The following is a 27,339-nucleotide window of genomic DNA, read 5'->3' on the forward strand; positions in this document are numbered from 1 at the left end:
TCACATTATGGAGGTAAAATAGCTTCCAAACGTTTGAGTTTTTAAAACAATCTTTTTTTTGCCTTGTAATATTCACACTCGCTCCAAACCGCACGTCAGTCGCAGAGTTTGTTGTGATTGCTCAGTGAGAACACAGGCGTGTACACACACCCCCGTCGGCTGATACCGTAGCTGCACGGGAAGGGAGGGTCTGGTGTGAGGTAGATGATTTCAGTCCCAGCTTTTCCTCCAGCGCTGGGAGTGACTCCCCCGTTGAGATGCTTCCTCCGGGGAGGACGTGGACGAGCCCGACCGGCTCTCCTCTTCCTGGGACTGAGCTGAGGTGGAGGGCCGCTGGGGGTCCTGAGACGTGGAGGGGGACAGCGCCCTCTTGTGGGGACACTGGGCCACCATGTGTGTGACACTCTGACAGTAGTGACACTTCTTTGGCTGGGGGGGAAGGCCACACTCTTTAGCGTGGTGGTCCAGACCTCCACAGTTATAACACCTGCGGAAGGACAAAAAATGGCTTATTTACATTAAAACATTATACAAATGATAACACTAAAATGTGCAATCAAATACAACAGGATTTATCTTGCGCGATTTAGATATTATACAGGTGAAACTCGAAAAATTTGAATATTGTGCAAAAGTTAATTCATTTCAGTAATTCAACTTAAAAGGTGAAACTATATTATATAGACTCATTACATGCAATGTGAGATATTTCAACTAAGCCTTTATTTGTAATAATTTGGATGATTATGGCTTACAGCTTATGAAAACCCCAAATTCAAAATTAGAATATTGTGAAAAGTTTTCATAAGCTGTAAGATTATTACAAATAAAGGCTTGAAATATCTCACTTTGCATGTAATGAGTCGATATAATATATTAGTTTCACCTTTTAAGTTGAATTACTGAAATAAATTAACTTTTGCACCATATTATAATTTTTCTAGTTTTACTTGTACGGCGCAGCAGGAAAATCAGAGAGAGGATGATTAGCAATTTTTCCCCTACCGATATTTTTTATTCATTTTAATAAATATGATTTTTATGCTCTTTATTTTAGTCTTATGCTCATCAAGGCTGCATTTATTTGATAAATAATACAATAAAATATTAACAACAAAAATATTTAATACATTTTATTGAGCAGTAAATCATCATATTAGAATGATTTCTGAAGGATCATGTGACACTGAAGTCTGGAGTAATGATGCTGAAAATTCAGGAATAAATTGTAATAATATTTTTAAATATTTACTGTATTTTTTTATCAAATAAATGCAGAAGAGACGCATTTCAAAAACATTTTAAATCGTAATTATTCCAAACATTTGTAAATATAAAATACATTAGTGTTAAATACCGTACATCAGCTCTGATAACTAAAAATTATTTTTTACAATTATTGGTTATTGAAACCAGGGATTATATTGTGCAGAGAAAACAGAACCTATTTTTAAGACCATTAAGATGTGCATTGTAACATTATTTAATGACAATTAACCAGATCCAGAATGTTTGTAGCCTACTTGCAATAAAGGGAAAAATACCTCATAAGTAACACATTCAGAATCAGATGCATTATGAATATTGGAGGAAATTTTGTTCAGTTATTAAGACAATAATACCCCAAAATCGTAATGGTCCTAAAAACAAACTTTACATTATTTCTTATAATTTTTGGATTAAATGTGACCTGGACGTTTTTGCTGAGGTGAACTCAAACCCAGTGTTGGTCACTAGGGGGCAGTACAGGACAAGACTTACTCCAATAACAAGATCTTTTAGAGAAATACTCCAAAAGTGGCAGTTGCCGTATTTAATAATCAAAGTTATAGGAGTGATAAATAGTCCCAGCCTAGTATTCCTACATTAACATGTAAAAAAAAAAAAAAATCACAAATATGACGTGTGTGTGTGTGTGTGTGTGTGTGTGTGTGTGTGTGTGTGTGTCAATAAGTAATTGTTTTGGTCCAAATAAATCATAATTGATAAAATGCATAAAAATAAAACAACTTGCCCCAACCTGACATTTATGAAAGGGAGGGTTACCGGTATATGTTATTTTAAGGTGATGTTACATTGCAATTATAATAAGTAATGAATATTAATTAACTGCAGGGTTCAGTTTAGGGTTAGGAGTATTGTGCATAATATACTGTTATGACTACAGTAAATACATGTAATGTGCAACTACATCACCTTAAAATAAAGAGTTACCTTCTCATTTAATAGGGTTTTGATCTAGATGTCTGAAACCAATATACACTGTTATAAAATAAACACGCATTTGGTTAAAAGAGGCTTGTGTCTTTATCTGTGCGATAATAACTCGTCTCCTCGTCGCTCCTGTCTCCGCACTGACTGTTTTCAGCCTCTAGGTGGCGCTGTACTTCAGCAGCAGATAATCATGTCTGCTTGCTGTATTAGACAAACACAAACTGGAGGAAACTGATCTGACAAAACTAGAAGTGTGTAAATTATAATTATTTTATCAACATTTTGATTTTATGGAAAGCAGTTCCATATTGTTTCTACCCTATGGGCACTTCACACACTCGCATTTAAAAACAATAAATATTTGAGCAAAACATAATTTTGCGATCTTAAAGGGTTAATTCACACAAAATTGAAAGTTCTGTCATTAATTACTCACACTCATGTCATTTCGTTCATCTTCAGAACACAAATGAAGATCTTTTTGAAGAAATCTGTCCCTCCATTGACAGACACTTTGATGCTTAAAAAAATGAATAAAGCACGTTTGAGCTTCAGCGAGAACGTCTCAGGTTACAACTGTAACCTTTGTTCCCTGAGAACAGGGAACGAGACAATACGTCATCGACGCTTTGGGGAACGCCTCAGGCGTGACAGGTGTCTGAAATCACAATCAAATCACGGCAATCACATTGACCGGCGACAGCCCGTGAATCATTACGTGAATGATTAACGTGCGACCTGGAAGTATATAAGGGCGCCTTGCAAACATGACAAATCATCCTTCGTCTGAAGGGACTGTTTGGTAGGCAGGCCCCGAGGCATGGCAGGGAGACGTATTGTCTCGTTCCCTGTTCTCAGGGAACAAAGGTTACAGTTGTAACCTGAGACGTTCCCTTTCGAAGGGAACTCGACAATACGTCATCGACGCTTTGGGGAACGAAATACCCACTCCGCCATGCTGAGGGGAGTGCATGCCAGGAGGCAGTGACAACTGTCAGAACCAGCAAATTCAAATGAAATGCAAGAACCACTCACCCTCAGGTCACACTGGGCTGTCAGTGACAGCATTCCCTACGGTCATAGCCCAAGCTATAAGCCTAACAGGAGGAACTCCAAATATGTAATCCGAAGGCCTACCTGGGCCTGCTCAAAGGCCTAGGACCACAACTTCAATTTAGAAGGGGTCCCTTCTAGGGAATGTGGCTAGGGAACCCGAGGGAACCCCAGCCAGTCACTATTCGGGGGAATATACCACCCGAAATGCCACCAGGACGGCCTGACCTGGTGTCACTACGTCGGACACTTCAGTCTGGCCAAATTCCTGTCTGTCTGGAGACAGAGCCTCTGGACATTTGCCTTAGGTAAGGCATCCAACCCGAGGGACTGCGAAGCTGGCAGTGAACCCTCAGCCCGGATCTCAGAGACGGGATATCCCGGAGAGTATGACTCAGCATAGTGCTTTAAACCCTTGCTAGAGAGGGGAGTTTCTCTACTCGATCCACGGATCTACCCAGTGTTTGTGTTTGAAACACTGAGGAGGCCTGTGAAGGCCTAGGGGCTGATCTAACTGGGAGGCCTCACGAGAGGCCTACGACCGTCTGACCAGACTCAGGAGTCCAAACACTCATAGAGACCCTTAGTGAGGGGAGCAATGGACCGACTGGTAGGAACCAGGCTGTAGGCAGAGTAAGAAGTTCCCGGAGGGAACCAGAAGCAGAGGATGAACACTTTAGTTGAGCCAGGGCACGAGCTCGCTTTTAGCAACGGCCTAATAAGGCCAGCTGAACTGATAGCAGGCGGCCACTAGCTTCCAGAACCCAGCATGGTTGGGGAACCACTCACAGGGAGGCCTGGAGGCCTACTACCTGATAACCACAGTATGTGGGAGCTCATAACCAGGAAGGCCTGGTGAGGCCTGTAACCTGATAACCACAGTATGTGGGAGCTCATAACCAGGAAGGCCTGGTGAGGCCTGTAACCTGATAACCCCAGTATGTGGGAGCTCATAACCAGGAAGGCCTGGTGAGGCCTGTAACCTGATAACTCCAGTATGTGGGAGCTCTCATGACCAGGAAGGCCTAGTGAGGCCTGTAACCTGATAACCACAGTATGTGGGAGCTCATAACCAGGAAGGCCTGGTGAGGCCTGTAACCTGATAACCACAGTATGTGGGAGCTCATAACCAGGAAGGCCTGGTGAGGCCTGTCACCTGATAACCCCAGTATGTGGGAGCTCTCATGACCAGGAAGGCCTGGTGAGGCCTGTAACCTAGCGACCACAGTGTGTGGGAGCTCAAAACCAGGAAGGCCGGATGAGGCCTGTAACCTAATAACCACAATATGTGGGAGCCCACATTCAGGAAGGCCGAGTGAGGCCCGTAACCTGACATGTGGAGACTCATAACCAGGAAGGCCTGGTGAGGCCTGTAACCTGATAACCACAGTATGAGGGAACTCACCTTCAGGGAGGCCTGGTGAGGCCTACTACCTGATAACCCCAGCATGTGGGAGCTCATGACCAGGAAGGCCTGGTGAGGCCTGTAACCTGATAACCACAGTATGTGGGAACTACCTTCAGGGAGGCCTGGTGAGGCCTACTACCTGACAGCCACGATACTTGGGAGCTCACATTCAGGGAGGCCCGGTTAGCGGCCTACCACCTGATAATCACATTATGTGAGAACATGCCTTCAGGGAGGCCCGGTGAGGCCTACTACCTGATAGTAGGTCAGGCTAGCTGTCCAGTTGCCTGTCCTTTGGGCTTGCCTACAGGGAGGCCTGGTAAGGCCTACTACCTGATAGCCACCGTAAGTGGGAATTCACCTTCAGGGAGGCCTGAGGAGGCCTACTACCTGAAAGTAATCTTAAACAACTGGTAGCTACGAGCCCTGAATCTGGGTGACGGTTCGAAGGCGGCCTGCTAAGGCCAGCCCACTGGGGACTCGCCTATCAGGGAGGCCTGGTTGGGCCTACTAGCTGACAGCAAGTCAATCTGCTCCAAAGGTACACTGTTGGGAATCATACCACACCAACAAGTAAGTCCCACAATGTTGGGACTCACTTCCGAGGAGGCCTGTTTAGGGCCTACTACCCATCAGTGAGTCAACTGCCCGAACCACCAAGGCCAGCAACACTTTTTTGAAGTGAGCTGGCCTACAGCGCCCACTTGGGGGCTGCCCATACAGGAGGCCTGCTGAGGCCTACTACCTAATGGCGCAGCCCTCGTTGGCAGATAAGCTGTTTACACAGCGCCTACAGCATTCTGGTACCTAATCACATTGCCCATGGCAGTGTACTCAGCAAAAGCGCTAGCACCCTTTGAGCAAGGGGAGTACAACATACGCCACTCTGCCTCAATGGAGGCCCCAGAGCCAGGGGCCTACCATCTGTAAGCATGGGCGTCAGCTCATGGCAATGCTCTGGCTTCAGGGGAGCGTACTTCGACCAAAAAAGAAGTGAAGGCTAGAACTTTCCGCTCAACCCGAGCCATAGTGGTGCGAGGTAGGATAATACAGAACTGAAAGTGAAGGACTCAGACCTGCCCTGTATCACAGGGGAATACTCTCCACCTCACCCTGAGGTTTACCAGGGTGCGGGCCCGCCAGTGGCTCTAGGGGTGACAGAAAAAGTATCTGTGCCCAACCTAGGGGAGTGGGGCTTGTTTGTGAGCCAACCACCTACAACCCGACGCTTGAGCAGTAGCTCAGCGAGGTGAGTAAAGCCTATACTGGCAGCCCATATCCGTATGCTAGTTCTGCACGGCAGGGTCGGGCAGACAGACCCAGCCTCTTCGTGAGGCGAAAGGCGGCCTAACCCTGCTCAATAAAGACACATTGTACCGGGGAGGCCTATTTGAGGCCTAACCCAGGATCTTTATAAACCATGCCTCTGCACCACGCTGCATTACACTTGTCGCCCCAGAATGCAGAGAAGGGGGCGGGCCTTGGCCTAACGACTCCCATTGGAGGAGGCTGTCATACAGGGATGCTAGGAACCTAAATTCACACAGTGAAGGCTCAGAGGCAGAAATGCTTAAGCAGAGCGCCTCCACTATCCCTGGCACAGCCTAGGCCAGCTACAGAGGCGGCCCTGGTGAGGGCCAGCCTGCAAGCATAGATCTACCTGAGGGCTCGGAGGAGCCACAGCCTTACTAGAAAAATAGTTATTATTTCATACAACTGGCTGCAGAATCGCTCAGCCCAATGAAAACCCAAACAGAGCTCAAGGGGGCGATGTACTCAGGAAGGAAGTCAGACGGTCCCATGGACCGGACATAAGATCTATCTGAAGCACTAGCGTCAGTCTATACTCCAAGATGAAAATCCTATGGGAGGGAGACCAACTACTCTACCCTGAGGTGGCTAACAGCCCGAGGGCTAAGATAGTCGTTCTAGCCACCTAAAGGGGGACTTCAGGGCCCTAATAATCCAAAAATGTACCTTACATGACCCCATAGCTCTATACAGGGAACGAGGTCTGTAGAGAGATAAATTTTAGTGTTAGTTGCACACAAATTACTCTTAAAGAAGACCACTCAGCTCACCTGCGGCGTGCGAAGTGAAGACTTACCAGACAGTTCTTTATGAACATGGGGTCTACCACCTATACATGCCTGAAAGAGGCACTCTCCTAACCAAGCAGAGGCAGGCCAACAGAACATTGTTCTAACCATGAGCCCAGCCTCAGGCCTGATGTAGAAAGTGTCTGGGGAGTCGGGGAAGAGAGGAGAGGGCTAAGATATAATCACGCCCTCAGGGGGAGGTGATCCATGCCAATGCTGTGTGCAATCGTGCTGGATCACCTCCCTCAGATCCCTCTTCTTGCGGGAGTTGCACCTCTACAGCGATCTACTCCTCCACGGAGGAGGCGCACGAGAGGCGACACTGGCTCTCTGGCCCTGTCTAAGGTCCCCGGACCATGATGGGCCAGGCCCTCCCGTCTGTCTGGGTGTGGATACGGATCTCAGCGGTATGTATTTGTCCTAATACAGCTGAGCGCGCCCTCGCCTCTCTGAACTTTCCAGCCACCGCCTACACGGAGGTGCCAAAAAGCTCAGAGGGCGAGGGCGAATCGAGGAGAAAGACTTTCTCTCTTCTCCCCGATGTCGGCCAGGTTCACTCCGTGGCGCAGCTCAGTAACCGCCTCAGGGGCCCCACCCCCTGGACGAGATCCCCCAGCAGATTGGCCTGGTGTACCTGCAACACCACCATGATGTGCAGGGTAGCACCGGCCTGACCCGCTGGCGTGTATGCTCTGCCATTCAACTGGCAGGGTTTGAGCTCTCAGTGTAGACGCCTGTCCAGACACGAGATAGTTGCAAACGTCTCGTCAATGGGCGGCATCGACACATACCCATGCTCTCCTATCACCTCAACATCAGTGAGACTAGCCCGCTGATGTCGGTGGACACGGGCAGAGTATGGGTTCTTCCATGTCCTCTCGATCTCAGTATGAGATCGGGAAGAAATGAAAGGCTCACCTGAGCTAGTGGTTTTATGACTGAGGAAAAAACGCTCTCATAGTGAGCGATTTTCCCCCCACGTTACCATAAAACCACCAGTTCAGCATACACGGGGCAGGGTGGCTGAGAAGATTGATTATCACCACCCTCATCAGCCATCTCCTGTTTGTCCGGAAAAGCACTCACTGCTTAATCTCGTCAGCCGCCGCATCGCTTGAGAGGATTATACCCCTCTCAAGGCGATCGGCGGGCTTCATCTGGGATCCCTTTTTTTTTTTTTTTTTTTTTTTTTACACCCAGATGCTGAGCCCTCTTCTCTCAAGGAGAGGGTCAGACGAGATCGGAGCGTTCTCAAAGAAAAACGCTCGCAATTGTACAGGCAGTTCCCTCAAGAACTGCCTGTGCGCGCTCTTCCTCCAGACAGAAAAAGCACAGTTGAAAACACTCAGCCTTCTCAGTGCATTTCATAAATACCTGATTTTCAAAAGCGGTTACAGACAAAACAGTCCCTGAAGACGAAAAGATGATTTGTCATGTTTGCAAGGCGCCCTTATATACTTCCAGGTCGCACGTTAATCATTCACGTAATGATTCACGGGCTGTCGCCGGTCAATGTGATTGCCGTGATTTGATTGTGATTTCAGACACCTGTCACGCCTGAGGCGTTCCCCAAAGCGTCGATGACGTATTGTCGAGTTCCCTTCGAAAGGGAACCGATGAGGTTTGTTCTTGCGTGTTCTGTTCTGTTGAGCTTCTGTTTATGTTCTCTGACCGTGTATATGTGAATAAAAGACTAAATGAAATCTGTTCATCATATAAAGCGATCGAGTCTCTTCAGAAAATTTTGACTAAACGGCTCAATTAATATGGATTAGTTTTACAACCTCTTTATGGGCTTTTTGAAGCGTCAAAGTGGTAGTTGCGTAACTGTCAATGGAGGGACAGAAAGCTCTCAGATTTCATCAAAAATATCTTCATTTCTTTTCCGAAGATGAATGAAAGTCTTACTTGGAACGACACGAGGGCGAGTAAATTATGACAGAATTTTCATTTTTCTTTTTATTTCTTTAAAAATAAAAGGTAATATGCATAAAATTTTTGCATCGATATATAACACAACACATAAAAATCTATAAATCTCAACAATATAATTTCCTTATAAAATCCAGACCATTAAGCGGAACAATTACTTGATATAAAGGACTATTCATCTAAACTTAAGATTTCCATTAACCTCATTATTGTATTTAAGATGATAACTTTCAGGTACAAATGATCACAGTATTCAATAATAATAATAAAATACAGGCAAGATTCTTGCATTTAAACTGATTAGTTAAATTTACACTGTCATTGATAAGTTTTTAATTCAGTTGTTCGATGACTTTATAGAAAATAAATGATTTATTGCTCTCGACAAGATCCCATTATGAGCCAATTTTATGTCCTAATGTATTTATTCTCTTTCAAACAAATTTCAAGCACTTTTGCGATTAAAGAATTTAAGAATATGTTCAAGCATCACTTCAGGCTTTATCTAATCTTTAATAAACTTCCATCATTTCATGTCCACCTTTTCTATAGGGGCCGACTATATGATAAACCGCTCACCCACACACACACGCACGTACATGCTTATAAATAGCTTTAACACAACAGACTGAAAAGACTTATTCAGTTTGTTTGTTTTTTTGCTTTTGATCACCATGGCAACAGGAAGTAGAAGACTGACTCACAATCAATGCGAGTCGTGAACAGAAAAGCATTTGGCGAAACCAAGCTATGACCCATCATCTACATTCAAAATTACATGCGGCTTAACAAAACATTATCAATACTGTAATTGATTCTTTTATACAGAGAAAGGAGAACCATGCCGGTTTAATTGACGTGAATAATATTGTACATTTTAATGTTAAAAAACAGCAAGTTTGATGAAAAATGCTTGTTCAAAATGTTTTTGAATAAATAACCCCATCTTCCTAAGTAATACATCAAACTTTTTTATTTTTTTTATGAATCGTACATGCAGTAATTATATAATTCCCCAGCATATTATATAATTTCATATATATTTTGAATGATAGAACATTTAAAATAATTAAATAAAATCAAATTGGTTTACTTGATCAATTCCTTTTGTGGCTAAACAATTTATTTTCCTTAGCATTATAAATAAACTTAAATACCTTTGCAAATACAACCATTAACAAAAAAAGTAAATTAAACGAGATTAGCATTCAATTATGAACAATAACTCAAGTTTCAGAAAGAAAACATCAAGAGATATAATTAAAATATGAGAAAAAAAATGTAAGTGTAGTTTTATTTTTTTACAAGTTTAAGTCAGCTAAGATTTTAAAATTATCTATTATTTTCAATTATCTAGTAATTCTAAACAGTAGATTGAGATTCACACAACTGTGGCAGCGGCTAAAGACAAGAATAGGCCTATAAATTAATGAATAAAACTAAAATTACATTTGTCCTCAAGATACCATTTAGTGTAGTAGACCCTACAACTGAACCCTGAGGCATTTTATTTATACAGAAAAGATACAGCGCAATGTGAATTGTGGATAACTGAACATAAGCTTTCACGAAACCAAACATATTAAACTACATATCCCATCATGCTCAGCGGACTCACCGGTCTCCCTTTGGTTTGCGCTTGAGGGGCGGGGCCTTCCCTTTGGGGCGTCGGTCACTGCCCGAGCATGGGCCCCCGCCGGGCCCCGTGACCCTGAGCGACTCCAGACCTTTACTCGACCTCTTGAAGGTGAACTCAACCTGCTCGCCCTCCCGTAGGCTCCTGAAGCCCTCCATCACCAGCTTACTCTAAACACACACACACACACCTTATTTAATACACATTCAAACATATATAAATATAAATATCAAACAGATCAGTCAAATCTACTGAGATATCCATAAACATTTCATGACAGAAAAGAGAGATTTTCCAAGTACCGGTACTTGGAGAAAAAATAAAACGGCTACAGATCTGTCAATATCCACTTAAAAATTACAAAAGCAATGTTTAAAAACACATTTCATCCCTTTTCTAGCATAAAATGCACAATTTTATGAGACCTCATTTCTAAAATCAAAAAAGATCTTATTTAAATATATGTATACTGTAAAAAGTCATATGATCAGTAAGTCGACAACATATGATTTTACATTACTTAGTCTTACATTACTACTAACTCATCAAAATAATTTAAGCAATTACAACTTTTTTATTAGTTATAAGAGATTTGACTCAATCTGATTATAGTTCAAAATTCAAAGGCAGCAACTGAACTTAAGTTTTTAAGTTGAAATAGATTTTACAGTGAAAACTGAGTGGATATCTGTTCATGTCCAAATATTACAAATATTAAAGAATAGCAAATATCTTAATACAAAAAAAAATTGGCTTAATTGCACTAAATAATAGTATAATATCTTTACACTAACTGCTAATAGATTTAGCTTTTTAATTAGATTTTATTAAATGTTAAAGTTAATACTTCTAAAAATTATTTAATAAAAGGACAATTAAACAAAATTTGAAATAAAAAGCACCATATGGTCCCTGTGATATATTCTTTACATATTCATATAATATCACAGAGCAGGAGAGCCTGAACTGTCATGCAAACATGCAATAATGTGTATGGCTTAGTGTTTTACAGTAAAATAAAATTTCAACAAGTGTGATGCAAATTAGAAATCCTCTACACAAAGCACAATCCTAGAAAAACATCATCCAGACATTTAATAATTTAGTAGATGCTTTTATCCAAAAGAGGAACATCAAAAGCAGTTTATCAAATTCATCAGTTTATCATACAGCTTGTACAATATTCACACAGTGTGTTTATTAGTTTATTGAAATCCTTCAATTAATACGATTTTTTTGGCATTGTAAATGTTACGTGAATTAAAGACCCTTAAAAAGAAATGATCGGAAATTATAACAGCAATACAAGCCTGTTAATCTGAAACTGAAATGTAATTTCTTACGAATAAAATCAGCACAAAATCTGTTCTGCAATTTAGCATTGAGTCCAACAACTTGGCTGTTTTATCACACAGAGCTGATTTAATGTTCAAATACAATACAATTAATACAAAACATATAAGATTACACAAAAAATACTGAAAATATATAGGTTTAGGAATTTGCTCGTTTAAGACACACACAGATCAGTCGAAACCAAACAAACAGGACTACTGTAATTCATTTAATGATATAAAACAATGATTGTGATTCCACATGCATGAACACAGCTGATTATTTCGATGCTGTTGCAACAGAAAACTGTCTCAAGATATTGATGCGGTACATGATCATATGATTTCCATTTCAATTATTCATGCATGAATCATTTGCAAGAGGAAAAGCAGAGGTAACAAGTATTCTCATCTCTAGTGAGATCATTATCAATCCTCAAAAAGAGAGAAAGCAAGTCAATAGATCAACACCACCGCAGTGGAAACAACAAATGATAGACCGTGTGTGAATCTATATGCTCACATATCTGAGATCACTAAATCTCTACTATCAGCACTGAATTCACACCGGGATTGATGAATTTGAATTTTTTTTCATTTGATTTGATTTATATAGCACAAATAAACACAACAGAAGTTGCCCACTGTGCTTTACAAGGCAAAAGTCCAGGAAACATGAAAGGAAGAGCAAAATACCATTAACACATAATGTAATAAAACCATAATTGAGATTTAGTGAAATGCCTGGTCAAAAAGATAAGACTTTAGCTTAGATTTACACTCATGTGGGACAGGGATCTCTAGGATACGGGGAGGCTTTTCCATAGCCTATACTGTAAAAAAATATTCATGATTTGTTATCACAACTTTTTATCTTTTGTCAGATCAACTTCGATAACTAATGTGTGAAGATAACATACTATTTTGAGTTTCTGTTTATTAAACCATTCTTCATTGTATTAACTCGAATTTTTTATTACAACGGACTCAAAATTTTAAGGCAACAATGTAACTTGCTTTTTTAAGTTAAAGCAACATTTTTTTTTACAGGACCGACAACTGCGAAAAGCACGATCGCCTCTCGATTTAAGTCGTGAATGTGGCTGGGACCGATTATAACTGCCAGTGGACCGTAGACGCCTATACCGGGCACGTTAAAAGTTCAGGTAAGAGGGTGCAAGACCAACAACAATATTTTAAAATCGACTCTATGACGCACCGGCAACCAGTTAAGAGACATTAAAATAGGAGTAATATGTTCATGTTTGCGAACCGCAGTTAGGAATCTGGCTGCAGCGTTTTGAACCATTTGAAACCTTGTAATGGAAAACTGTGATATTCAATACACTATGACATTAAATACTCACCATCTTCAGCTCAGCAGTTGCTTTTGTATAGTATCAGCTCTCACTTATTCAACTCTCTCTTCTCTATTGGCATCTATGATTCCATGAAGAACCTTCAACATCCATGGAATCTTTACATTCCACAAAAGGTTCTTTAGATTCTAAAAATGTTCTTCACAATAAGAACAAAAATGGTTCTTTTAAGAGCTGTTCACTAAAAGATTATTCCCTTTTGGAACCTTTCTTTTTTAAGAGTGTATGGAACAGAAACACTTCAGTGTTTGTCACGGTATCACATTAAATACAGCCGTGTGGGGGGAATATAATGCATTTCATTTATCATAATTGACATAATGAGCACAAAAGCCTTCTGATTTAACTCTTACGATGGGGAGAAATTAAAAATCCATAGCATGAATGAGAATAGAGCATTACGCACACATAATCGAAACGCCAGCAGCAAAACCCTTCCCACACACATATATTACATCTTTTCTGTGGAAATATCAGGCTATACAGTATATTTTTGTCTTGTTTCCAGTCCAAATATCAAACATTTCTTAAATCAAGATGCATTTACTAGATGAGTAAAATGACATAAGATATTATGCCCTGTTTTCCGGGGGAATTAATCAAAATTAAGTGAGTTTTTGCTTAAAATAAGCAAACTTATCCGCCAAATGGAGTCAGAAAAATAATCTTAACTCAAACAGAAACAACATTATTTTTCTGACCCCATTGGCAGATAATTTTGCTTGTTTTAAGCAAGTTAATTTGTATTTATTTCCCCAGAAAACAAGACTTAATGTCTTATATAATTTTACTCATCTAGTAAATGCATCTTGATTTAAAGAAATGTTTGATATTTGGACTGGAAACAAGACAAAAATACTGAGTAAGAAAATATTTTTTTTGCAGTGTAACAGTAAATAGGATTAGATCTTGGTAAAAACAAAACAAAAAAGAGAAGACAAATATATAAAATGTAATCCATAGTGTGAGAATAAAAGTGTTTTCAATACATAAATATTAGACATTTTTAATTTTGGTTTTATTAAAATGATTCTATAATGTTAACCAACTAGTGCTCTGTTCTGAGATGAGATTAAACCGGGATTGAATAGTGAAGACCAGGTTGATCAACAACAAATATTGTATATTTCTGCTCTTATTTCCAGGTCAAAGTTCAGAGCGATCAGGAAGAGGTGCTTCGTGTTACTGATGATTCATCCCAAAATAGCAGAATTAAGGTACGTAATCAGTGAGCACAGGAGAAGATGTGTGTCATATTACAGAAACACACGAGACACGGAAGACAGAAAGCAGGAGAGAGGGAGAAACACAGAGAGCGCCACCAAAGGGCCGGACGTATTCCACATCACCCCTCCTCCACATGTTTTCATCCTTCACGGTGACCTCTGACCTCTGCCCAACCCCCTTCAAACATGCACACACACACACACCGGCATCCCGTTTCCCTGCGTTAAATTAACAACACACTTCTGCACTGACTACAAGACGTACACGCAGTATTTGATCTGCTGACACACACTACATCACTCTACACACACCCCTGATAGCAGCCGGATATGAGCTCAGTGTGTGTGTGTGTGTGTGTGTGTGTGTGTGTGTGTGTGTGTGTGTGTGTAAAGTGCACACGGTCAAGTTGCGTCTGATAGAAATATAATTCATTTTACATTCTAGAAATGACTGAGTTTGAGGATGATTGCTGTTTTTAAATGTGTGTGAATTTAGAATTAAATCCTATCAGAACAAAACATTTTAAAAAGAACAAAGCAATTTAATCAAAGAGATGATTTAAATACTGACAATGATTTATGTTTGTCTCCATTTCAATTATGAATTCATTTCAATTATGGATATACACAGAAAATGTAAAACTTAATTTAAGACTACAGTTTAGGGGAAAGAACGAATAATTTCTGGTTGTCAAATTTTGCTTTCCTACTTTGTTCATTAGTTATAATAAAACATTATGAAAAACATTTTGATTACTTACAAAAAGGTCTTATTTGTTAACATATGAACAAACAATGAGCAATATATGTTTACAGCATTTATTAACCTTTGTTAATGTTAGTTAATAAACCTTTTCATGTTAGTTCACAGTGCATTAACTAAAGTTACCAGATTTGGATCTTAAAAAAATATATATTAGTAAATATTGAGATTAACATTAAATAAGATTAATAAATGCTGTAGAAGTATTGTTCATTCTTAGTTCCTGATAAATGATGTAGTTAACTAATGTTAACAAATTAAACCTTATAAAGTGTTACCAGCATTTTTGGCTTATTGTCTCCAATTTAAAATTTGCTTATTTTGGAGAAAACAAACATAAACCACTCTCAAAAAAGAAAGAAAAAGAGTTAATAGATTTTAGTGTCTGTTACATCGCCCTTTTTTTATCAGTCCAAACCATTTGACTTTAGATTTTAAACAGAACACACTAAACTAACACATTTTCATTTAACATTTGTGCTCTTGACATCATTTCTTATAAATTTGTGATTTTAATCAGGTAGATGTGTCTTATGAGACTATAAATCTAAAATTAAATTAACAAAATAATAAAATGCAGAAAATATTTTCATCCAAGAACCAATACAACCACTGAGAGCCAGGCATCAATAAAATATATATTAATAATATATTTATTTGCATTAAATAAAGAATGTTTTCAATAAAATTATTGAACAACATAATACATTTAAAATAAAATAAAAATAGTAATTATAATGGTATTAACAAAAATGGTAATAGATTTCGGTACTACACAGCTATGAGCAATTGTTTGTGTCAGATCGCAGCTGGCTCCGCCCACACACTCACTCCTAATATGGGCAGAGCTGAAGGAGGAAGTCATGTGACCTGCTGCTTCTGTTGAGATGGCGAAATGAAGGACTGAACAAATGGAGAATAAAAGTACAGGAAGCAGAAGAAACTGAGCACTGGAAGAAAAGAAAACAAAAGCAAGATCAAGAGAGAGTGAAAAGAATATTGGAAAAAAATATGGAGAAGACACAAAGTAAAAGCAGAGTCTGGTCAATTTTAGATGAAAACAGAATCTATAAAAGTAAAACCTATAATGATATAAAATGACAGCAGCAGCTGAGAAAGAATTTAAGACGGATGATAATAAACATGTTCTGGGTCTTTCCTGTTATGCAATACATTTTCATGTCCCCGTGTGTTTAACATAAATATTAAACTTAGTATAAAGATATTATCTTTTTAAAGGATAAAAATAATATTAGTTTTTCCCTTTTGTCGCAACTAAAACATGTTGTTAAATTAATTACTTTACATACAAATATACGATTTTTATTAATATTAAATCCGGAGTATACTGAATTTTAAATAAACCTTAGTTTATGCAGTGGGTTATAAAATCATTAAAAAAATTTTTTTTGTTTTTAATACCAGCTATTCCAACATTTTTACTTTAATCAAAATGTTTGAAACAAAACATGTTTCCTTGAGAGTATTGTTTTAATTCGTTTTTAATTAGTTTAATACATTTTTTTCCTGAGTTCTCAATTACATTTTCCATCCTGTTAATCTTTTGTAAAAATCCATCTATCATACAAAACCAGGAAGTTTTGATTGGTATTAATTGGTCTATATCAAAATAAAACTTTCCGTTCTGTTTGATGAAATACAGTATGATTCTTTAAAAAATTCAAAAGAATATTATAAGAATAATATATATAAAATGAACACCAAGTTGACACACTGATGTACACAAACCGTTACATCATCTCAAGCAATGGCTAACTCTATCATTTACATCCTGTTCATTTTCTTATTGTGTAAATCAAGCTATAATGTATTGCATAAAATCCTTTCTGACTGTTAAACACTTCCTTAAATGAAAACACAAGCATATAGAGCCACAACATTATGACCAGTCACAGGTGAAGTGAATATCATTGATCATCTCCTAACAAGGCCACATATTAAGATCTGGGATTAGATGGAAAGCAAGCAATCCGTTCTCACAATCAACATGTTGAATGCAGGAGAAATAGACAAGAATAAAGATCTGAGCGACTGTGACGAGGGCCAGATAGTTAAGGCAGAGCGACTGGATCAGAGTATTTCTGTCAGCTTAAAATTTACCAACAGTGTCTGAAGAGGAACAAAACACAAACCAGCGACAGGGTGTTGGACGCCCAGGACTCAACGATGCACGAGGGCAATGAAGGCTATCCCGTCTGGTCCGAGTCAACAGAAGGTCTACTGAGGCTCAAGTCACACAATTTCAATGATGGTTATTGGAGGAATGTGTCACAACGAACAGATCATCTACTGCGTATGGAGACCAATCAGAGATCTATGATGACCCGTCCAAAGCGGCTACAATGGGCACGAGAGTGTCAGAACTGGACCTCAGAGCAGCAGTGGAAGAAGGTCGCTTGGTCCGATGAGTCCCGTTTTCTTTAACATCACATGTAAAAGAACGTGTTCAGGTGCAACGTTTACCTAAGGGTAATGATGCGATAAGCCGGTGGAGGGAGTGTGTGACGCTCTGGTCAATGTTCTGCTGGGAAACCCTGAGTCCGGTCATTCATGTGGACGTTTATTTGACACACGTCACCTTCCTAAACACTGCAGACCAGATACACCCCTTCATGACAACGGTGTTCCCTGGTGGAAGCACACAGTCACACTGCACACACTGATCAGGAATGGTTTGAGGAACATGATGAAGAGTTCAAGGTGTTCTTCTGGCCTCCAAATCCTCCAGAGCTAAATCCAGTTGAGCATCTGTGGGATGTCCTGGACCAAGAAGTTCAGTCCACAGCGGCTCCACCTCAAACTACAGGACTTGAAGATCAGCTGACGTCTCGGTGCCAGAGACACAGGACACCTTCAGGCTCTTGTAGACGCCATGCCTGGGCGGGACGGAGCCGTTTAGGCAGCACGTGGAGCACGGAGCTCTCTCAAGGCAGGCACAAGGCACCTTTAAGGTGAGACGCCGCGCACACATCACTGAGGCCCGAGCGAGGAGGAAGATTGTTGCATCTGCACCTGCTGAACTAGGACAGTTCCCATGTCCCTACTGTGAACGGCTGTGCTGTTCAAGGATTGGACTCCACAGCCACCACGAGTCCACAATAGATGAGCTGTGCAAAGTATCGTCATCGATGAAGGAGGACCAACAGCAGGTGGTCATAATGTTTTGACTCATCGTTGTATATGCAAAATATATATAAATGAATGAATAATATAAAAGCATGATTGAAAAAAGGCAAACTATATAGCATTATTTTAGTTATTAGTTTCTTCTTGTATTTCAAAATTTAACAGCAGTCTTGTCAACAGATCTTTCTTTTTTTTTCATTTATTGTGTAAAATAAGTGTTAATTTTAGCAATTTTGCGTACATCTCGTGTGCCATCATATAATTAATTGTGCACTCTAGATATCAGTGGCAGGATCAGCACTTGAGAAACTCAAATCTGTCATGCACAGAATGAAGAGAGGAGCATGTATGTTGAAGGAGGAGCCAGAAATCTGCAGCAGTGAGAGGTGGAGTCTGGAGGAGAGGTTAATCTCACTAGGGGCCCAGAGTAACCTCACAACACACACACACACACTTAACTAGCTATGTAAATAAGGGCATACCACAGACCCTAACCCTAAAAGTAATCATTTAACTAAAAAATATATATATTCATTTTACATTTAATCAATTTATTTAAATTTTCCAGTTAAGGACATCCCTAAATGGAGGTTTTATCTCCCTTCTAGAGATACATATGCCCACAAACAACTCTTAAAAATAAAGGTTCCAAAAGTGATGTTATTAAGGAACCTTTTAGGTTCCCCAAAGAACCTTTCAGTGAAAAAGAACCATTTTTAAAAATCTAAAGAATCTTTTGTGCAATTGAAAGGTTCCGTGGATGTTAGAGGTTCTTCATGGAGCCATTAATGCCAGTACCTTTATTTTTAAGAGTGTATAGCAAAGTGAACCCACCTACATGAGCAACATATAAATCCATCATTGCACAAACTAACATGATCAAGTCACACACCGCAAAAAACAGCAACATGCATTTGTGCAGGAAGACTAGCACACAATGCACACACACAAACACTGCAGGAGGTGCAGCATTCGGAAAAATCAAATACAAAGCTCCTAATGAAACACACACACACACACACTGCAGTGCGTTGATTCGGAGTGTGAGGGCCGGGCGAAGCCACGCCTCCTTTCCCTTTTTTGTCTTTAACGAAATTCCTCTTTTAAAGAATGTTAGAGGACCCCAACCCCCACCACACACACACACACACATATACGCACACTGAAATCCTCTTTACACATACAAACAAAATCACACTCAGACATGCGTTGTGTTTTCCTCCGATTCACACTCTCACTTCTGGATTGACACAAAAAGCTCATGGATTTGTAGAAGATTTGAAACACAGGGGGACTTTGTGAGTGTGTGTGTGTGTGTGTTGTGTCAATGACTACAGGATACTGTATTGATGTAATTTTTGAATTAAGAGAGACTGGGTGCTATTATAATCTTTTCCTTCATTACTACAAATCTACCTGCCATCTTTTGCTATAAGAAACCTGTATATGTGCCACGAGTAAAAGTCTAATTAATAAACACGCACTGAGAAAAATGCCTTATCAGACTCAATACAAGAAGTCAGTGTTGCAATTGAAAAATAATGATATTAACATACTACACTGAAAACAAGTTCATTTTCTTGTTGAAATGTTCAAAACATTTTCACTCCAAAATTGCTAGTAAACATGACATTTTGAAGTAGAAATAAGTGAAAACAGTGGTCACATAGTTTAGGGTTTAGTTCTCACTATTAACTACATTTATTTAGAAATAGTATTTTGTTGTAAAACACTCCAGTAATCTGTTTTATTTACAAATTTTTTACAGTGAATTCCTCAGATAATTAATATTTCTTCCTTCATATGATACTAATTATTTTAGCTGTCATAAAAATAAAGCAATAAGTCTAGGGGTAACTATAATTTTTAAATAAGAAAAATGTGTTTTAATAAAATATTCAAATCAGCTGTTAAGTCAGTAAGAGTTTTCAGCTGAATACTAATACAATTATGCTATGCTCTTTACATATTAAAAAAAATCAGCCTGTCAGTTCATTCATTTCCATAGCTACTTTTTACAATCACAACCTCAGAGCTATAAAATCTTCAATAGTAGCTCAGTTTGATCAACAAGAGATAAATATACAAAATAAAGTTTAACAATAAACTTTAAAATAAAGTAAAGTAAAACAATAAAATAAAGCAATTTATCTCTCATTTATTTTTTATGAAAATCTCTCTTAAACGAAAAAAAACACCAAATTGTCTGCGTTTCTGAGCATGTGCTGTAGGTCGTAGGTTTGATTCCCAGGGTTGTATGAACTGATAAAGAAAAAATGTGGATAAAAGCATCTGCCAAATGCATAAATGTAATGTGTTAATCCATAATTCTGGCTTGTTTGTAACAAATTGTCCTGGTCTCCTCAAGTAACAGCAGATTCTGTTTCTGTCCAGAATATCAGGGTTAGACACACACACACACACACACACACACAGAGATGGAATAATCAGCTGTACACACTCTTCTTATCACAAACACAATGCACAACGGCTGCACATCCTAAACAACACACACCCTGCAGAGCTTTTTCAATGTCACTGTAGCATGAACGCACATGTACGTGCAGCATTCACACACAAAGCAAGAAGAACACAAATGCAAATCTTTCTCAGAGACGTTATGGATAAAGAGGATTGACTGCACGCTAATGCACATAGTTTCAAAAATGTCATAAAAAGGAAGTAAAACCACACAGCTCTTCCAGATGACAGACACGGCTCTGATCAATACGCTTTCACACACTTGGGCCGCGAGGAAAAAGCAGCCTTCGTTTTCCAAATTCATTCAATACAATTGTTTACTTCATGCTTATCAGAAGAACCGCTTTATCAGGAGTACAAAACGTTCTTACAATAACTACTCGAATGAATACAAGGCAGACAATGTTCCTTGCTTATGAGTTAGTGTTACAGCACAGATTTCACACAAAGATATAGTTTATAGTTAGTAACTATTGTGCATGTCAACTAGCAGTTCGGTGAACAATCTGTTGAATTTGTAACTCAGACATTGATATTTCTTTATTTCAACCAGCTTATTTATATATTTATTTGTATGCTGCCCTATCTACTTATCTTACGCTCAACAGCACATAACATTCTGACTGTGTCCCTGGATAATGTTTATGCTTGTCTTTTTTGAGAACTGCATTACCCAGAATGCACTCAGGTTTAGGGGCTACTAGCACAAGAGGTTCGTGTTTTAGCTCATGCTCAAAAAAAAATGTCCACACAAGATTTCAGATCAAATTTAAATTTAAATGAAAAATCAATTAAATTTACCTTTAATTTTTTTTTTTAATAACACCGCAAAACTCCATTTTAAATAATGTAGTACATATTTAGCTGAACAAATCTTTCTCTCTGTTATCGAATTCCACAAATGTACCATCGATATGCAAATTTACCATCAATATATCAAATCATTATGCAATGCAACAATATAATTCAACAAAATTCTAGGCAATGATGTGTCCATAAAAACACTAATCACAATATGAATCCAGAAAGCAAATATATTTTACTTCAAAGTGGTTCAGCAATTGTAATTCAGTTAAACACATAATAAAATATTATTAAAACGTAATTTCTTTAAATAAAAATAGCTTTAAAAGACAGACACAGACAGACAGACAGACAGATAGATAGATAGATAGATAGATAGATAGATAGATAGATAGATAGATAGATAGATAGATAGATAGATAGATAGATCCTTATGCACACTAGCTGTTATGTTATTGAATTTCAGATTTGAAAGGATTATGCAGATGTGTTTTGTAACAATGCAAGTGTTCAGTCACATGAATCATTTCAACATCTCATTAACATCCAGCAGTATACATAACACTGTTCGACAATATTATCAGCAGCAACAGATAATAAGAACACAATGTATCAGAAAGCAGCATAAATCAGCAAAACTGACAGCAGAACAGCAGTGCAGTGAATTCGGAAGGAACCTCTTGTTCTCTCTGCTTTTGTTCTTATAATCTGCATATGCTGTTTTGAGGTGCCATAGAAAGCTTGGGAAATGATGAAAGGAGATAAGTTCCGGTTTAGTACATATGTCCGTATTGATTTAGCTCTGAATGTCCATGAGAAGAGGACGAAATGTTGTGTAAAGGGGGCTGAACTACACCCATGTAAACACGAGAGCACATGATGTTCAGTACAACAGTCCACCACACAGAAATCGCTTGCCATTCTTCAAAAGTCTGATTGTGAAAGCAGTCTGATCGTCGTGTGCTGTACATGTGACAGATTTTCCGACATGTTGGCAGGTTTATCAGACATGTCCCTGTGAGCATGAGGCGAATGTTGTGCGTGTACATAGCCTACCCTCTCTTTTCTCTTCCTAATGAAATCTTAAGGTTCCTTTAAGACGTGCATCGTAAATTCCTCAGTGTTTACTAATACGGCGTTCGTGTGTTTATATCAATGGAGGTGATCCAGAGTAAAGATGTGTTTGTGGCGTGAGTAGTGCTGCTCTTAAAGTGACAGGAGATGAAAACGCAAGCGTGTTTACTTCTGCTTTTCTCGAACACATCTGCTGATGTCAATGAGTTCCGATAGATAACGTGAAAAAAAAGTCAGAAGAACGAGTGAAACCAAGATGTAGGCCTAGCATAGACTTACTTGGTGGACGAACACGTCTAGTGGAGGGTCCACTGGCTTCCCTTCGCTGCTGGTCATCGATATAAATCCAAAGCCCATGCGGACATTAAACCACTTGCAGTAACCCGAGCCAGCCAGAATCTGCGGCGGAGTCCTAGTGGTGTCCGACCCGCCACCGCCACCTCTGCGCGGCCCTCCTGTGCGGTCAAGGAAGAAAAGCCCATGGTGATGTACGCCCGTGAACGTTAATGAGATCAAGCCTATACTTTGTTCTCGTTGTAGCCTACACATTGACCGTGGGTCTGCGTGGGCAGCGTTTCTGAAGGGAAATCCCCAACTACTACACAACAACACGCTTTCTACGCACCTCACTTGTCTACAACCAGGGCCGTAATCACCATAGACGCCCCTCTCTCTTCTCAATCAATATTTGAGGTTTTCAGTGACAGGCTCTTATACATTTTCTGTATTTCGTTACATCCTAGTCTACAACCACCTAAAACCCACCCTCTGTAAAACTGGAGAAAGTCAATGAAAAGTACAGCTACACTTCAGATTGAATGGCGTAGTGCATTGCGAATGTTCAGTGTGTCTGGTTAGTAGCTATAGCTACTATGTAACTTCTTGTAGTCGTGCATCTAATGCATGTGAACCGCCTGGCGTGGGGCAGGTGTGCACACGTTACCCGCCCCCCCTCACTACCACTGGCGCAAACGACTCTTCATCACGCGTACAAACAACGTAAACAAAGCGCGGCGGTGCGCGTGGAATAGGCTAATACCGGTTCCCATATGAACGTAAAAATATATAATTAAAAATGCAAAAAGCATCGTAACCTTCGGCCATGTTTCCCCGCGGACCCTCCGTTCCAAAGTTCCAGCGAAATCGTTTCCTCCGTGAAATGGGGTGATGCGCGTCACCGTCGATCCGACATCCCGATTTCCAGCGGGCACAAATTTAGCGCGCATGATACGGCGTGCGTCTCCTTTTTGGATATTTTGTCATGTCTCTTTTAACATCTCCTATCCTCTCTCTCTCTCTCTCTCTCTCTCTCTCTCTCTCTCTCTCTCTCTCTCTCTCTCTCTCTCCCTCCCTTGCACATTCGCTCTCTCTCTCTCCCTCTCTCTCTCTCTCTCTCCCGCTCTCCGTTTCTCATTCGCTCGCTCGCAGCGCTGCACACGTGACTCCTCCGTGAGCCCGGGAGAGGGAGCGGACTCGGAACCGGGCTGGACTTCAGTAAATGCATCTCCGTTTGAACAGGTTCAGTTTTTTAACGCGTGTTAAGACGACTAAAATCTTTATTTTTGCATGTTCTGAAACTCATTGGAGGGGCCATAAAAAGTTCAGTATTTTTGAGATTTTTTTCTCTCTCCTCCATTTAACAATTGTAATGATGCGTTATGTAACCAAATTCCAAACGCTGGTGACAGGCATCATATTTATAGTCTTATCAAAGTAAAGGCTATACTTGTATAACCCTTAATTTTTTATGTTCTCGCTTGGTGTAGCGAAATGCAAACAGGTTTCCAGAATTTATCTTTTTTTTAAGGTGTATTTTTCAAGAGGTTTACTATTTCATTAAACAGTTGTCTAATAATCGTCGTGTTGTATTAAGTTGTTGTAATTAAAGTTATAACTTTATGTAATTACACGTTTATTCTAGTACATGCATTAGGTCCTTTCAAATTCGCATAAAAAAATAGATTTTCTTTTTCTTCTTCTGCTGCTGCTGATGTCTTTCTGCTTTGGTTTAAACGTTTCCAAAACATTCCTTATTATATTTGGGAGAAATGATTAAGGCTATCGCTAATTGTCGTTTGTGGAAGCGCATTGCAGTTTGCATTTGTTGTTTTGCTGCAGTACAAACGTCAATGAGACTGAATCACAATAAGAAGAGCTTTATTGACCAAGTGCTCTCACACACACATACACAGGGATTTGTTTCTGGTTTACTTTGGGTTTGAGGACATAGGCCTATGTAGCCTACATGTGGATAAATTACAACATTAAACGTCTAGACAGAACTTAAACATTAAGACATAAAAAGGTAAGCCTACATGTATTGCATCAATTTAGCCTACAAAAGCTGTCTTATCTGTTTATTTATGAAAAGGCATCATTGATCCAAAACAACGAGCAACGCTGTATCTATTACAGTGTATTAATTGTCCTGCTAATACAAACATATTGGTATGAATTCAAAATAACATCCATATATGTTCTAAAATTAAAGTATGGAAGGGGTCAAATATAATCTTACAATTCATAGGCCTATATTATTTCTGTTGATGTGCTTATTGAGCTCTTTTGAATTGTCTCTGGGTGGTCAGTTCACACACACACGCACACACACACACACACACAAAGAAACTGGAGCCAAATGTGCACCAAACCAACAAGTTGAAATGCAAGAATTAATGGGAAATAAGTTCGACTTGAGAGCTGAAATAATTGTCTCCTGTAATAAAAACTGAATGTTTTCGTTTCTATAAGACATTTGTTCAGTAAATGTTTCTGACAACCTCGTGATCAAACCTGATAGCTTGGCGGAGGATGTTTTTCTGTCTTTTGAGTCAGAGGAAAAACACGTTGAAGGAGTGAATCAACATCTACCCCCACCGCTCCTGTGCCCCGCCCATTCTCCCCCACCCCCCACCCATCTCTGCCGACCACCCTCCGGAATTCACCCCTGCCCCCAATCCCCCCACCCTCTGCAGCAGTGTGTGTGTGTGTGGAGGGGATGGATGGTGGTCGTGCCATTACGGCGCAGGTCACGGATCTGGTCACCGGTGTCAGATGTTATGGAGTTTCTCATTTCCTGCACGAGGGTTTCCCATCCACCATTCATAAAACAGCCCCGCGAGTGCCGGGAAACACGTCCCACGAGGTCACGGACACACCCTACATGTCCCCGTTTGATCCCGTTAAACCATCGAATAGGTTCTCCAGCACATATAAAGATTTTAGCTATTAGATTATCGTTTATTGGAAACGCATGACTGTGAGAATAATATAAAGCAACAGCACTGATCAGATATTGATCTGAGGTTTAAAAAAATAATAATACGCATTTGATTTTGGAGTTTAAATAAAACAGAAGCACCAGCGAGGCATAAATCAGCTGCAGGTTTAGTTCTGGTGAATATTTATTTGTAGGCTAACAGATTATTGATTTCGACCTGTTGAGTTTATTGCTTGACAGAATAACATCAATTTAAAATCTTCCCTAAAATCTAACAGATATATAACACTTAATTTAAAGCTCTTTTTAAATCAATGACACTATGTAATTCAAATTATATTTAAGCGTGAAATAAAACAGTAATACATACTAAAGCAAAAAAACAAAAATGCTCAATTTAAATTTCAACTGTTCAGTTGTAGGCTAACTCTTTATTGGCATTGATGGTTCCATAAAGAATATTTAACATCCATGGAACCTTTACATTCCAAAAAAAGTTATTTATAATGGAAAAAAGTTCTTTAGATTATTTAAATGGTTTTCAAAAGAAAAAATAGTAATTTTAAGAACTGATCACTGAAATGTTTTTTGTGGATCCCAAAATGGTTATTCTAAGCAGGAATCACTGTGGGAAAAAAACTTTTGGAACCTTAATTTCCTTAAATAAACCTTAAAAAGTGTAGATTGTTTAAATCCTAAATATAGCCTAGTTTATGATACTTTTAAAGTTTAACTTTTGAAGAATATCTTCTTTTCTTTTTAGAACAAACCAACTTTACTGATTATTCAAATCCAAACTCATAATCAACCACCAAAGAAATGTAATCAGTGACATGTGAAATTATTATCAAGACTATGCAAATGGTGCTATTGAAATGCAAAATGGTTTACCAATTGACATTTTTATTCAAATGCACATTTAAAAGAAAACACATACTGAACAAAAGCACCCTGAAAACACACTGGGTCTTGAAAGTGGTCGTTTATTTGGACTTCCAGAATGTGAAAATACTTGTTTAATTTAGCTACTTTAATTCAAGTAATTCAAGTGAAATATTTTTTGTAACATTGCAGCAGACAAGATCCCAGTTTAACCCATCCGTAATCTGAGATTAACAGAAGCTTTCCAGAGATGCAAACACACTGACTGAGGGTTTCTTGGATGTATTGAGCAGTTGTGATCCGCCATCCCTGCACCTCACCCGTCCCCCCACCCCCACCCCCACCAGCCGAACCCCCGAGCAAACGCATACTTGTCAATAGAGTTCACAAGAGTTTATTCGGCTCTTTTCTTTTGGTTGCATTCGTTCAATTCCTCCATCTCTCCGAAATGATCTAAGCCAACACAAACCCGACAGTTGTAGAAGCCATGAAACCGATTCAAAACTAGTCAGAGGTAAATATCAGTACATGGGTAAGACAATTTAATGCTTCATTCTCAGTTTTACACGTGAAGGCTGCTGCTACATCATTGTTCTTACAAAGAGCAATACAATGTGCTTTCATTAGAAGGTAAGGACTTCATCAGAGCAAACACGATATCAGAATTATATTAGTTCTGAAAACAGA

At 39.3% G+C, this 27,339-nt stretch overlaps 1 protein-coding gene and 1 long non-coding RNA gene across 3 annotated transcripts; one reads left to right on the forward strand and one right to left on the reverse strand.

The window, feature by feature from the left end:
• On the reverse strand, positions 1 to 23,868 carry lin28b (lin-28 homolog B (C. elegans)). 2 transcript variants are annotated; one of them, XM_079583631.1, is made up of 4 exons: positions 23,645 to 23,868; positions 22,830 to 23,005; positions 10,325 to 10,512; positions 1 to 487 (listed from the first exon to the last, which is right to left on the reverse strand). In XM_079583631.1, the coding sequence occupies exons 1-4, from the start codon at positions 23,652 to 23,654 to the stop codon at positions 211 to 213; spliced, it is 651 nt and encodes a 216-aa protein (XP_079439757.1). In that variant the 5' UTR covers positions 23,655 to 23,868; the 3' UTR covers positions 1 to 210. The 2 variants fall into 2 exon arrangements, with proteins under 2 accessions (XP_079439757.1, XP_079439756.1); XM_079583630.1 differs by having other exon boundaries at positions 22,830 to 23,820.
• LOC306983323 lies at positions 12,745 to 16,377 on the forward strand. Its single transcript, XR_013794336.1, has 3 exons — positions 12,745 to 12,842; positions 14,201 to 14,272; positions 15,847 to 16,377. It is a non-coding gene; the product is annotated as an uncharacterized lncRNA (long non-coding RNA).
• Positions 23,869 to 27,339: the final 3,471 nt, after the last annotated feature.

This window comes from Phoxinus phoxinus (genome assembly GCF_949152265.1).
Source record: "Phoxinus phoxinus genome assembly, chromosome: 16".
Classification (NCBI taxonomy): domain Eukaryota; kingdom Metazoa; phylum Chordata; class Actinopteri; order Cypriniformes; family Leuciscidae; genus Phoxinus; species Phoxinus phoxinus.